A 14,936-nucleotide genomic window follows, 5' to 3' on the forward strand; every position below is an offset into this window, starting at 1 on the left:
ATCAATAAATTTATCAGGTTGATATATATATTTTTATTTAATCAAAATTCTGTCTTTTCATAGACTAACTCTTATAACAATAATATTTTTGTTTTGTGTAGTAAAATGTCATCAATATTACATAAAAGTGTAAGTAAAATTAATTTGTTAGAAGCATTAGTAAAAGATTCAAAATATTATATTAATTATTTCATTTAAAATTTAAAATAAAATACAAAAATTAATTAAAATATGTTGATTAAAGTAAGCTGCCAAAATTCGGAAAAGCACATCCACGGTTGATTTTGAGGTTAATGGCCTGTCCACGACAATGACTCATTATTCCTGTCCATTCATGGACGGCCGAAATAGATTTAACCCTAATACTCAAAAATTAATAAATATAAGGTATCGAGATTGAAAATGATATAGTGTATATGAACAAAAATAACTAGAATAATAATATTTGATACTTTAGTTAGCGTAAGAAAAAATTAAAGTGTAACAATTGTTTGAGTTATTGTTTAATTAAAATTAAAGTTTTATTTTGATAATTTATATATAATAAATATTAGTATATTAATATTAAAGGTTAATTCACGTTTACATAAAAAAAAATTTGATTTTAATTCACTATAATAAAAAACATATTAAAAAATGATGTTGAATCGTTGTAAAAAAATATTCTAAAGTATCACTTTATTAAAATTTTAAATTGAAGGCAGTTCACACACAACTTCTTCTTGACTTTAAAAAATAGTTGTATATGAATGACTTTTCAAAATCATTTTCAAGAAGTGATCATGTTATTTCACTCTATAAGTGTTTGCTTTAAAATAAAAATTGTAAAACTAAATAGTAAATGGAAAATATTAATAAAACATAGTAATAGTAACATAGTGACATTGATTGATTATAGAATTTAGATGCCGAGTCACACACAAACGAGCTAATGTAACATAATTGCGTAGTATCCTCTAATGTAGCTTAACTGTAGAAGATCACGAACCTTTTGGTTGTGATTCAATGCATTTGAGTGTGTATGAAGTAGTGGGCGTATAACCATTATGAACTTTAGATAAAATGTTTTAAATATTCAGCCGCTACTAGTTCAAGATGAGTTCTCAAGTTGTCCCAAAACAAAAAATCAAAATATGAGAAATAAACAATAGAAAAAACCATAATAAGTGATCTTATATATATGGAGAGTAAATAGTATAATCTTGCCTTGTCTTACTAATATCTTGAGAAAATTTATGACGGAGCAAGCATGGCGGAACACCTATTTTATGTTTCCATCAACATGCTTCCTCATGTTATAGAATACAGGACAATTTCATGTTAAAAAAATAATATTTCTTATTAAAATGATATATTTTTATTTGAAATTATTTTTTATAGACTTTTTTATATAAAATTATTATGTACTTTATGGACATATAATACCCAAGTATGAAATATATTTTATTAAAAAAATTATTTTTAAAAAGTACGAAGTAAATGACTTTTATAATCTTAATATAGGAAATACTTTTTTTAGTAAAATAATAATTAGAAAAAAATCGTTTTCTATTAGAATAGATATGGGGGAGAATTGAAATGAATTGTCTAAACTGAGGATTGATTGGCGGCATGGACCTGAGGGAAGGAATATTATCATTACCCACAAGAAGCCAAACGGATAATTCAGAGGTGGATTCCATATTATTCTGAATTTACATAAAATTTAACATGGAAATCCCAATAAATTAAAGCAGAGAATAAAAAAGGCCAAGGGAGTTACACTCTGGAAATTTATTGAACAAAATTACAGCTACCAACCATTTTTATTGGTCATAACAAAAACCTCTTCTTAAAAACAGATGGCAGAGAACTCTGAAACACTGTAAAATCTCTAACCACTCACTCTAGAAGTCTCTCATATGATTACAACACCGATTGGATTGGATCCCTTATATTATATATGTGTTAGATTTTTTATTTTTATGCTGTCAAATTCTGAGTCTTCATTTATATAATGTTTTATTGTTATGTATACGAAAACTTCAGAATCTCACAGAACATCAGCTTCTTGGTGGTGGTGAAGTCCACCTTTCCAATTGTGACAATCTGATTGCTCATCTTCTTCTGTGTCCATGCTGTTACCAGACCCTCCTAGAAAGAGAGGACTTTCTGGAGAGCTAGATTGTGATATGTTTCCCTTTGATTTTTTATCTACATATTGATCTTTTGCCATCATGCTTAAGCCACTATTAGCCTTCCCAACTGAAGAAACTTGAGGTCTTCTAAAATGAAGCCTGTACTTCTGAATACACCATAGATTTGGTTGGGTCATTAAAGGATGAAAAAACAAAAGGAAATGTTAATATTAAAGAGGAAAAGGTTGTTAATCAAGCACTCACTTGCAAATGGCTTTTCACTTCATCATTTGTCAGGCCTCTCACCTGCATCAGTTCTCTAATCTGTTTAGGAGTGGCCACTGCATAAGAGAACAAATAAACCAATAAGACCCAATTTTTCAATTCTAGATTGAAAAGAAAAAAGACTTATCCATTTAACCACCCCTATTTGCAAAACAAGGAATGAATTCAATTATAAATAAACCTTTTTCCCTCATAATTAATCATGCTTAAATGTTAGCTTTAATCTACCTTGTGGTCCTCCTAATCGTTGAAGCGCATCAACAAATCGCCGATGAAGCTCTGGTGACCAGCATCGTCTTTGCTTCCTTGGATTCTGCTGCGGTTGAGACTGACCCTTAATCTCAACCGTTCTGGAAATCAGAGGCGAACCACCTCTTGAGGTTCTATGTTTCAGTTCAAACGTTGGAGTCATCAAACTAAGGCTAGGAACCTTTGACACCTCCTTGTCATCCCTCATCTCTGTCTTCAACACACACTTGTTTCCATTCAATGCTAGTGATGATGCTCCTCCACACTTGTTGGTCTCGTCCTGTGCTTGAATTGGCTTTTCTGGCACAAACCAATCATCCTCTTCACTCCTCTGCCATTACATAAAAAAATGGTCTTAATTTTATGGAAACTACAACAAAGTGCAATCCTTTTTACCAAAACTACGGTCTCAAAATTTACCTGTTTGGTTTTAGCGTTCCATAGCTGAACAGAACTCATCCAATTCTTCTTATCACCGTTTCCCTTCTCCATAGTCAAAGACCCATTTCCCCCAGAATTGCTTTTCAATTTCACCAGTGTCATCAATTCTTCAACCACGGGTTCATCTTGCATTCTCACACCCCCATTTATTTCCTCTTTCAATCTACTAATAGCTGCATGCATGCCCCCCAAAAACATATTAATCATCAACCAAAAAGTACAGTACTACACGCTCAATAATAACATAAAAATAATTAATTTTAAATTAATTAATTAACCCACCATCGGTAACGAGGATCATGCAAAGAGGAAGCTCACGTTTGAAAGCCTCAATCTTCCTCATCTCATCTTCCAACCTTTTGACAAAGTCCGCAAGCGTGGAAATTTTCTGAGACCCTTCTTTGCTCTTAGGAACATCGCCAAGAATATCAGAAACGTTTCTGGGAACAAAGCTCAAACTCAAATCCAAGCTAGGTTCCATCTTTGGGTAATAGAGTATAGGAATAAAGAAATGGTTAAGTTGACAGTTTCACTGTGGTGTTATGCTTTGGGTACCACAGCGTTCATTATTTCTTTACAATTACACTGAGAGAGTGAGGGAGAAGAAGATAGAGATTCATTTATCTATATATAAGGAAATTTGTGATTCAGGACATAAAGATTCAGTGACCGTATTCGGGTCGTCGCGTAACACCATTTGTGTTTTGTGACTCAAAGCAAAGCCGTTGGTAGAGTTGCAAATTAGAAGCAAATTATTCTCTTTTTATTAAATAAAAAAAGAAGAAGAAAGAAAGTAGAAAAGAAAAAAGAAATGGTTTGTGGTTGATGTGGGAATCATTGGATTCTATAATTATCGCGGCGCAATATGGTTATATTAATTGGTTGGACGAAATTAAATTGTTTTGGATTGGTGTGGTTTCTGGGAGATTCTTTGCTTAGTAGGAGGCAACGTTGACCAACAACACATGCAGGATACAGCTGCATAATAATTAATGTATGCTATAGTTTGGTCATTCCGGATAACCTCATTCATCTCCAATTTCCCATGTTTTTTTGTTCTATCTTTTTTTAAATAGCACCGATTCAAAATTAATTTTTAAAAAACATAACTAAAAATCATATTGGATGTACATTTAATAACATTTTTAATAAATTTTTTTTCAAATCCTTAACTGAGCTCTGAGAACACTAATAAGCGTTTGTTAATCATCATACAATTTCTCTTGACTAAGAATAGGACTTACAACTTTAGAGTCCAACCATAATTTGAGAAATGTAATTCATTTACACAGAATATCAAACTTAAACATTTGAATTATTTAATTTGAATTATTTAATAATTTTTTATAAAATCTAAAATTAATCAAACAAATTATTGAATTATTTTATATTATTTTTTTAATGATCTACATCAAATGTTATGTCATTTGGACATTTGTAGTTGTGATATTTAAAATTTGATACGTGTGTTGTATTTGTTATTGAATTATTAAATTATATATTTATATAATTATACACACAGTGACTTTATTACCCTATATAATTTGATTCTACTAAAATGTTTATTATGTTTTAAAGGATAAAATTTATATGTTGTTAGTATTGTTTATCAGTTAAAATTTCATTAATAAAAAATTATATTTAATACTGTTGCTAAATATTGTGGTAAAAGTTGGGCTTTTTTACGTAAATAAATTAAAAAATATTAGAGAATTTTGAAGATGAGAAAATTTAAAATTGAGCGTGAAAATTAAAGTAAAATGAAAAAATTACGTTCACATTTTTATATATTCTAATTATGAGATTATAAATACAGTGAAACGAGAGACATTTTGTAGTGAAAGTCAAGCATGGTTGGTTGTGCGTCAACCAATTATATTGCTACAATTAGATAGGCAAATATTGGAGGAGTACAAGAAAATAAGATACAAGTGTCAAAAATATTTTATAAGATATCAGTTGATATTGGATCAAATGGTATTCGATATAAAAAATGACGAATTCAAAGGAACATATTGCTTACATGTTTACTTATTTTAACTCATTCACATAAGATTGTACAGAATAATACATCACCAAATTAAACTAACACAAGTTTGCCGAAACCAAATACAATAGGAATAATAGTAAAAAATAGATCATATTTAAAAGACATCTACCACTAAATTACACTAAAAAATAGATCATATTTAAAAGACATTTACCACTAAATTACACTAAAACACGTCTACTGAAACTAAATACAACGTAATCATAGTAAAAAATATACCATATTTACAAGTCTTATACTAACCTAATAAAAATACATCATATTTAAATTGACTTTTACTAAAGCAAATTTTGAAACCAAAATAGAAGTTAAAATTGATTTCTATATAAAAAAATTTAAAAATAAAATAAAAATTGATTTAAATTAACTTTTAAAAAAATTTAAAAGTAGAATTGTAGTCGATTTAAATCTGTTTCTGTGTAAAAAAAAATTTAAAATCAAAATAAAATTAACTTTTATGTAATAAGTTTTTATAGTTTGAACACTATTGTACGAACTTTTAGAATATTTGTATAATTTTTTTCTTTTTAGAAAATTTAGGAAATAATTAATATTTTTAAATTTATTTATGTAAAAAGGCCTAAATTTTAAATTTTGATTAGAAAATATTATCAAAAGTACAAATTACTGTACTTAAGCATTTTTCTATTTTAAAATACAAAAGCATGGAGGGATAATTGTTGATTGAGAAATTGACAATTATACAAGAATTCGATATGATAATCTTTTTAATGCTTCTCCCTTTTTATATTATTTTTATTTTCCCTAACTCATGTAATTATATAAGAATTAAGGAATACATTGTGTAATTATATAAAAAAATATATACAGTACCAACAAAAATTGGTTCGAGTAACAAACGGTTTAATATCGCTTAAATAAAATCTCAGGTGTTTAAGCAAGGTTTCGAGTTCTTGTGTATGTAAAAAATCTCTAATGATAAACTCACCTACTACATCTAGGTGCGCGAGTCATGTCGAATTCAAATTAAATCGGATGGAAAACAAAATAAAAATAAATACATGGTATTATATTATTTCATAAATTGAAGGAAATTTATGCAAATTAAAAAAATAAGGATTAGATAAACTTTTGCTTAACCTGAAGAAGTGTTAGTATATATAACTTATCCACAAAAAATTAACTTCATAATTCTTTATAGATATGTGCATGTATTTTTGTATCCCAATTTCAATCATTCTCAGTCAATGACTACTCCTTTGCATTAATTTTACCATCTAAAGTATACTCAGCATTTAGAAGAGTCACATCTCATTGTCCGCATTTAAATGTTAGTAGTTAAAGTTATGCTTTATTTTAACAAATATATATATATATAGAGTCATGGAAATGTTAATTTGCTTGAGGATTCATTTAATATTAATCTTTCAAAAAGTAATTCTATCAAATTTAAAATGAACAACCATATAGAAATACTTTCAATAGAATGTGCATATCATCACATCTGGGCATTATGGATAAAAAATAAAATAAAATCAGTCATTGTATTGCATGGATGCAAAAACTAGGTTTAAAATGGTCAATTAAAGACATTATTAAAGATGTATCATTAAGAAAAGTGTCATTTAGTTATAGATGATAATCACAAACCACCAATTGCATAATGTACTTAGCATCCTCTCGTGAAATATTCTTAAAACTATGCTAAGGATACATCATACCAAACATCAATCCAAAATACATTTTCGTATCTTTTAACTTGTCTCCATAAACTTATAATTTTTCTTCTCTCGTCACATTTGACTTCTAATAGCGATATCAGGGACTAAAGACAATAATTTTAATCGATAAATTAATAAAAGTACTATTTTTTTTTATTTCACGTACTAAGGAAATTATCATTTTATAAAATGATTTTTGTAAAAGTTTATTTTCTAAAACCACAATAATTCTTAAAAAAATTATTAGAGTCAATTTATATAATTTAGCTATCAGAGCTAGTTTTTGGAGACAAAATTAATTAAAAAAAAAAAAGCTTATAAGAAATGATGTATTTGATAAAAATTAATGATGTCATATGAGTTATTTAACAGGTCTCATAAACAGGTTTATTAAATTAAATAGGAATATTTTTAAAAAAACTAGCATATCTCATAATAATGAGTTTAAAAAACTATTTAATATATTTTTACTTTTTAAATATAAATTGTGTCTATACAAAATTTTAAGAAATCATTTTAAATATTCACTCTTTTTAATTTTACTTGATTCACGAGGTTAACAGGTCACAAGAAAACTACTTTTGTAATGATCCGATGATAAAAGAACGTTTCATATAGAAAGTACTATGATTCGCCCAAAGTGGGAAAGATACGTGCTTGAGTATTAAAAATAAAGTAATTATTTTAAAAGATAAATTGAGCGAAATATATACTTATTTTAAAGGACAAAGTATTATAAGTTGATTAATAATATTAACAAAAATATATTATGATAAATACTAATGTCCTTTAAATTTGGATGTTCAATTAGTCTAAAATGATTTAGCTTAGCTTAGCTTAGCTCCTTCTCAAGGATGTGACTGTAATTATCTGCCAAGGCCAAAAGATAGTGTGGTATGAATCATATGATGGTTGTCATGTGAGGATTGTTTTGACGTTATTCAGTAACAATGATAATGCACTTTAGTTCTCCGTTTTCTTTCATCATTTTACCTTCTCTCCCCACACCCGTTGCCGTTAATGTGGTCCTTCTCTCCACAGAGTGTATCTCTCATTTCAAAATTCCAAATAAAATCAGATTCTCGCAAACTACAAAAACGCTGTCACCTCCAACGCCATAACAACACGTGGCTACTAAGAACTCGTTTGACGAACGGTGATATTCTTCTACGCTCATGGGGTCCTTCTTGTTTGCTACCGCTGCCAGCGAATCGTGCCTTCCAGAATTTCTATATTTATATGACGAAACCACACACTTGACACCAACCCAACGCAGCCGTAGCACTTGTTGGATTCTATTCCTGCCTCTTGTTTTTAACTTTGCTTTTTAATATATGTAAATCACAAGTTGTTTCCTAACAAGATCAAGTGAACTTGCCTTTGCCAATGATGTATGCTTTATGATCAAATAGTTATAAATCTCAATATTAGTAGTTATAAATTCATACACATTCATTGTGATTATAATAGTTGATTTCTTAATCAATAATTTTAATTACATGTTAAAATAGTATTTATGGTAAAAATAATAATAATAAATTGATTAAGGTGAGTTTAACATGTGAAAAGTATTAATAGATGCACTATTAAACTTTATGTTATGAAAATACTTTATTTTTATCTCAAGTTTATTTTAATAAGTAGCGTATTTCAAATTTTTATAAGAATAATAATATTTTTTAATAGTAAATAAAATTTTGGATGATATAAGTAAATAACTTTATTAAAAGATTTTACTTTGTATTATTCTTAAATATTTATAGTAAAGTATTATTATTAAGATAATTTAATTCGTTAAGGATTAATAATCAAGTCTCACAAATCATGAATATGAAATATAAAATCATCACACAGATACACACTAAAAATAATAATGAATTAGATTAATCCACAAAAGAAACATATCATGAATTATTAAATAAGTGTCATATAGTTTTTAATGTGATAATAGTATAAGTAGTCCTTCAACCTAAATTCACCAAGAGCCTTACATGATTTGTTCTATATTTTATTCTCATCAAACGTCATATATAACAAGGTGGTTATAAAATTGGAAATTAAGTATGCAATAAATCATATGAAGGAATGTGAGTGATCTATATAAAATTTGTTCCTCCCATGTAACAAAGTAATATTTATAAGACATCTTGATTAGTGAAATAAATATGAGATATTTACTTGGAATAGTTTGCTTAGGTATCAAAATTTTTGAATGAAACTCTATAACAATACAACAAAAAAGACATTAGAAAGTGATTTCGCATTGTTTTAAAGAGCATTTCAAATCGCTCTAATAAGCGTTTCTATCAAAAGTAGATGTTATGTAGAGAGCAATTCATATAGCCCCACTCCAAAGTATGAGTATAAATCGCAAATCTGAAATTTAAATTTTTTTGTGTTAATTTTTTGTTACAAACTAAAATTAATTTATTGTTACATTTAAATTTGAATTTATATATTTGACATTCAAATTTTTTTTATTTTTATCACAAATTAAACTTGATTCTTTATCTCACGCGTTAAAACTTGAGTTTGTATGTTGTAAAAATTAAACAATTCACATCTATATGAACCAAACACTAGTAAATAGAGAAAAAAGAATAAATTAGTAGGATGATTCGCTGTTAATAGAGAGAATAAACAAAACTATAAGAAAGATATATGCAAATATAAAAAAGATCAACTTTGTTAACATAGAGAAGACGAAAAGAAGTAAAAAAGACCAATTTTGTTAGCTCAAGAAAAATAAAGAGATTCATAAGGTGTGAGTTAATCATACTTTATTTATGAAATAGAAATTGCTAGCCATTTTAAAATTTTAATTCGTAAGAAAAAAAATTTGAATAGTTCTCTATTAATCGGTATCCAAAAATGACTGTAGAGAGTAATTAATAAAAAATTACTCTTAGGAATATAAATTAAAGAGTGATTCGTTATTCGCTCTATAAGTATATTATTACAAAATAATTTCAATTAACCGCTAAAAACTTATTTTAGACGTAGTGTAAGGTAACACACTTCATGCTTTGTGTTTAGCTAAATATGAGGACAAAAAGATTAATCATATAATTTGCATATATATATATATATATTATCACATAAATAAATTATATCGATTTTAATGATGTTCTAAATATTTGAAAATAATAATATACTTTCAGATGTCACTTACTATTAATGATATTAAATATAAATAATTTATATTCTAATATTATAAATCAAAAGAACATATAAGATCATTCAAAAATAAATTCACTATAAAAATCATATTCTAATTGAATTAAAATTATTACTTTATTTGACCACACACATAATTAATGAACCTAATAGTTGAATCACACTCACCAGGATTTCACTCTATAAGAGCGCATTAGATGCATAACTTTAGAAGTATGATTCCACTCACTCCTATGAAACTATTAAATAGCAATAATAGAGATTTTAACAATTTTATCTGTATAGATATTTAGAAAGACATAATTGTAATTATTACATTTATCAATATTAAGTAATTGTAAATTGAATTTGTGCACACATACTTTGAAATTGTTGTAATTATGTGGATATTTAAGAATCTTTGTTCCTATTAACGTGCTACAAATCTCAACACAGAAAAAATGTTTCTTAACCCATTAAATTTTTTTTAAGGACATAAACTTTTAATCTAATAAAAAAACTTAAAATACTTTTAGAAAATTTAAAAAATTCAATTGTAAATAATATATTAAATATTTTTTTTAATTTGTATGATTTTTGTAATTAATTTTATTTAGTAAAATAAAATAATTATTGTTATATATCCTAACATAAAAAGAAAGTTAAAACTTTCAAAAATTAAGAATATCTTATGGAACTTTTATACGATAATTTAACATTGGGATGTCTAACAGGTTACGGCTGGTAGCTAGTGGTTACAAATGGCTAATTATTAGGAATTTAGCATGAATATATCTTATCGAAAATGTGATTCCAAACGTTTTGGATTTAATGATTTGAGTATGGACACGTGTGGGTAGTATCCTATCAATCTATCATGTCGTAACACGGGATATTATAATGTGGGCCCCACTTCTCTAATCCATTGTATTTGTGTTAGAGATAAGGATTCGACGGGGATAAGACTTTTGTCAGGTTTCGTTTATTTTGTACAATGACAAATCGCCATGAATATATACGTAGATGCCTCTTCTTTATACACATACATTCATTTAAAAGGGCAAGAAAGGACAAATCATAAGAGCCATTGGTTCTGCCTTTACGTTTGGCTCTGTATATTACTATTTAATGCTTACAATTTTTAATTGATGGGTTCGGACGTCACTCCACCATTTTCTTTTTCCCATCTAACTTAGGTTCTTGTTCATGCTCATGTTCATGTTATTAACGGTGGAAAATCAATCTCCATAAAAACAGAAACGATGCTAAACCAGATTTCATGATCACGAGAAAACCAGCCAGGGAAAACATTCATCTCCCATCTAATTTAGATGCTCATGAAAAGTTCATATATGATTATGTTTACCAAGCATAGACTGCATAGTTAATCAAGCAAATTATGTAAACAAACATAAAATAATATCTTTAAATACTTTTTATTTTACACACAAAAATATACGTTTTGTCTATTGTTTTTATAAGTTTTAAATTCATTTTGAACTCTCAGTATTATTTTTTGATGATATAATATTTTATTAAATATTAAATAGTAATACTAAATGAGGTAATAAATCACGAGCTTTATTAAGATAATAATAATAATAATAATTAAAGAAGAAGCGAAGAAGAAAAAGAAAATAAAAAAAGTTCATATAATACTTAAAATAACACCGTAAAAGTTTTATGAATTAATGAAATAAATTTAGTTTATTTAAATTAATTTATAAATTAATTAAATATTGAATAATTTAGCGAGAATAACTAACTAAACTCACTCTTTAATACGTGATAAGTGATGTGAATATGGATGGATATTGTTTCATAGGCTTCTTGCCTAGTCTTTAAATCTAGCATGTGTTTGTTTGGTTTGAATTTGCATTGGTCTTTTTTAACCAATTAAAATATATTAAATAATTAGTTAAATTATTTATTGTGAGGATAAATTATTTTAAAATTTTAAAAATTATTGAAAGTTAATTTTCGATAAACTAAAAGCTACTCGAAGTATTTTTTTTTACAACTTAACTTTTGAAAGTTACAAGCTTTCTCTTAAAATTTATAAGTTTTTAATATTTTTATTTATTTATCTAACACATCTATTAGTTTGTTTATAAAAAAAAAAGAAGAAGTTATAAGCTCTTAAGAATGTTAGACGCCTGTGTTACTCAATATAACATTAACTTATTATAAAATTAATATTTGTTTTCTAGAATTAAATGATTTTTTATATAATATTTGAGGAAACCTTTGATATGGTCTTCATCAATTTTAGGGAAATTCACAATAATCTCTAAATTAAGTAAATAATCATATTAAGTTTTAATATTTACAATAGTCAATTAGGTTGATTCATAATATTATCTAATCATTAGATGATTGAACATATCGGTTTGACATGTAAATATAATATGTGGCAATGTGACATGACTAGGATATTTTATAAATTTTCTCAAAATTGGTTAGTTTGATATGAAAGAATCTCTAATATTAGAATTTGTCAATTTTTTTATTCTCAGATAATCTTTTATTAGTTAAATTAGTCTCCAAAAAATCTCATATTTAAATATAGCAAAATATGACTCATTTAGACTAACTTGTTGTGAAAAGTATACTAATTGACAATGGATAAGATATGGGTAGGATATTATAGTAGTTATTCCCATACCCATATTTTAATACTCAACCCTATATCTGCGTGAGTAATATTTTTAATTCCTATACTCATATCTTTTGGGTACCTGCATACCTATACTCGCTCCTATTACTCGTGCTTGTCTAAAAAAAAAAAACACTTATAAAAAAATATGCTTATATAATTTTACCAAACAAAGTTCAAGCATAGATAGAAAATAAATATTCAAATATCACAAGTGATATGTGTATCTTAATACATCAACTTTCTAAACTAAAGTACTTAAAAGTTATAAGCAAAATTGCAAATATAATCTTTAAGATATTCTAAAATAACTAATTCATAAACTTGAAAGTTTTATACTGCCACTTTAAAAGACCTAAAAAAAATAACATTAATTAATTATTTATTATAAAATTAAAATAATATATATAGTTAAGCTAGTTTACCTCTTCATCAGAATCAGACTCTCCAAATGAATGCAAACACTTATCTTTAAGGTTTACATATTGTTTTGGTCTAGCAATACTAATAGAAACTAAAACATATAAGTATATAATAAGAAAATAAATAATTAAACTGTTAAATTAAAACTAAAAAAAATATTTAATTGAATAAATATATTAATAGAGTATTCAATACCTTCATTTTTATGTTTCAGCCAATTTTGTGCACACATAAGTGCTGTTAAAGTATCCTCATAAAGTTGAGAATGATGAGGACTCTACAATCTACCTCCTATGCTAAAAGCAGACTCTAAAGCAACGGTTGAAATTGGGATGGCCAAAATATCATTGGCATTTTTTTACAATATTGGATATTTGATCCCATTTGATTTCTACCACCCAAGGATATTAAAACTAGCACCTCTAGGCAATACCTTTTCTTCCAAGTAGATATCCAACTTAGACTTTGATTGCATATCATTTGTATTATTAACAAATGAATTATAATCACTTAAAAAATTGTTAACATTAAGCATATCCAAATTCATTTCTATTTTATTAAACTTTTCAGTTAAACTTTTTACTATTCCTACGACTTTAGTTTGATAATCTTCAAACAACAAGTAGCATAATTTTTTCACAATGTTAATTTCAAAAGAAGATGAATTTTCATAAAGCTTGGAAAAAAAAATACTATAACAACTTTAATTTATAACTTGGATCTAAAAAATGACAATTCCATTGATTCCATGGATAACATACCAATATTTCTCAAATTTGGCTATCATTTTTGTAGCCATATTTCTAATAGCCTCAGTTGAACAAATTTGCCATTGTTGCATAGATAACTTTATTTCACAAACCAATGGAAAGAAAATATTTGTTGTAGGATATTGTGTCTAGAAAACATCTCAGTCACGCGATTAAAGACTTCCAACCTACTACAAATGTTTTTAGCAATTTCTTAGTTATTTGTTGTAAGAATACATGTATACATATGCTCTCTTGTTTTCAAATAAATAAAAACATTTTTATAAGCCACTGCAACAACAAGCATGTGATGAGTAAAATTTCATCTTGTTTTACAATCAAGTATAAGTTTCTTTATAATGAAAACTTTGATTTGACGTGCTGTTTTCCTAAAGCTTTGTTCTTTATGTCATCTCTAAGAATATTTAAATCATCTTGAGCAATTAAATTGAGAATATGTGTACAACACCTCATGTGAAACAACTGGCCATTAAGCATTAGAGAAGAACAATCAAGTTTGCTTAGTAACAAACTAACAAGAGAGTCCTTTGTACTATAAATATCCAAAGTAATGGTAGATAACTTTCTATCAATATTCTAATCTAGCATGCATTCAACCAATACTTTGGATAGAGCTTATACTGTATGTGGACATTCCACGTATACAAACCTATTAATGGAAAAGTAAATTATATACATATATAAAAAAATTGAAATAATGAAAAATATTATATGCAAATAATTAGTAAATGAATATATCATACAATTATTACAAAAATTATACCTCAATATGTGACTTTGCATATTCAATCATTAGTAATGTAGTGAGTTGTGATGGCTATAAACCTTTTCTTTTGATTACTAGCTGTCCACATGTCGATTGTTAAAGCAATTCTACTTCCAATCTTTGCTAAGAGTCCTATAATTTTCAACTTTTTATTTTGATATATTTTGATAATGTCACCTTTTATTATGTTCTTACTAGGAGCCTTGAATAAAGATCTCTTCTAGATTGTTCTGGATCAAAGTAATAATTATTAAAATAAGTAGATGATCTGTCCACTTTCTTTTGTTCTCTCAACAAGATTGATTCTCTTTTATTCTTATATGCCCTCCTCTTACAATTTT

At 26.7% G+C, this 14,936-nt stretch overlaps 1 protein-coding gene across 1 annotated transcript; it reads right to left on the bottom strand.

The window, feature by feature from the left end:
* Positions 1-1,668: 1,668 nt before the first annotated feature.
* Positions 1,669-3,910, bottom strand: LOC113858679 (transcription factor HHO5-like). Its single transcript, XM_027491405.1, has 5 exons — positions 3,375-3,910; positions 3,072-3,265; positions 2,631-2,982; positions 2,382-2,458; positions 1,669-2,284 (listed from the first exon to the last, which is right to left on the bottom strand). The coding sequence occupies exons 1-5, from the start codon at positions 3,571-3,573 to the stop codon at positions 2,033-2,035; spliced, it is 1,074 nt and encodes a 357-aa protein (XP_027347206.1). The 5' UTR covers positions 3,574-3,910; the 3' UTR covers positions 1,669-2,032.
* Between the last annotated feature and the right edge of the window lie 11,026 nt (positions 3,911-14,936).

Source organism: Abrus precatorius, unplaced genomic scaffold (assembly GCF_003935025.1).
Source record: "Abrus precatorius isolate BTA unplaced genomic scaffold, Abrus_2018 Scaffold2, whole genome shotgun sequence".
NCBI classification, from domain to species: domain Eukaryota; kingdom Viridiplantae; phylum Streptophyta; class Magnoliopsida; order Fabales; family Fabaceae; genus Abrus; species Abrus precatorius.

Coding starts and splice junctions, on each gene's coding strand:
- LOC113858679 (XM_027491405.1), bottom strand. CDS start 3,573: ATGGAACCTAGCTTGGATTTGAGTTTGAGCTTTGTTCCCAGAAACGTT. Junction 2,983..3,071: donor GGAACGCTAAAACCAAACAG/GTAAATTTTGAG, acceptor ATGTAATGGCAG/AGGAGTGAAGAGGATGATTG. Junction 2,285..2,381: donor AAGTGAAAAGCCATTTGCAA/GTGAGTGCTTGA, acceptor TGGTGTATTCAG/AAGTACAGGCTTCATTTTAG.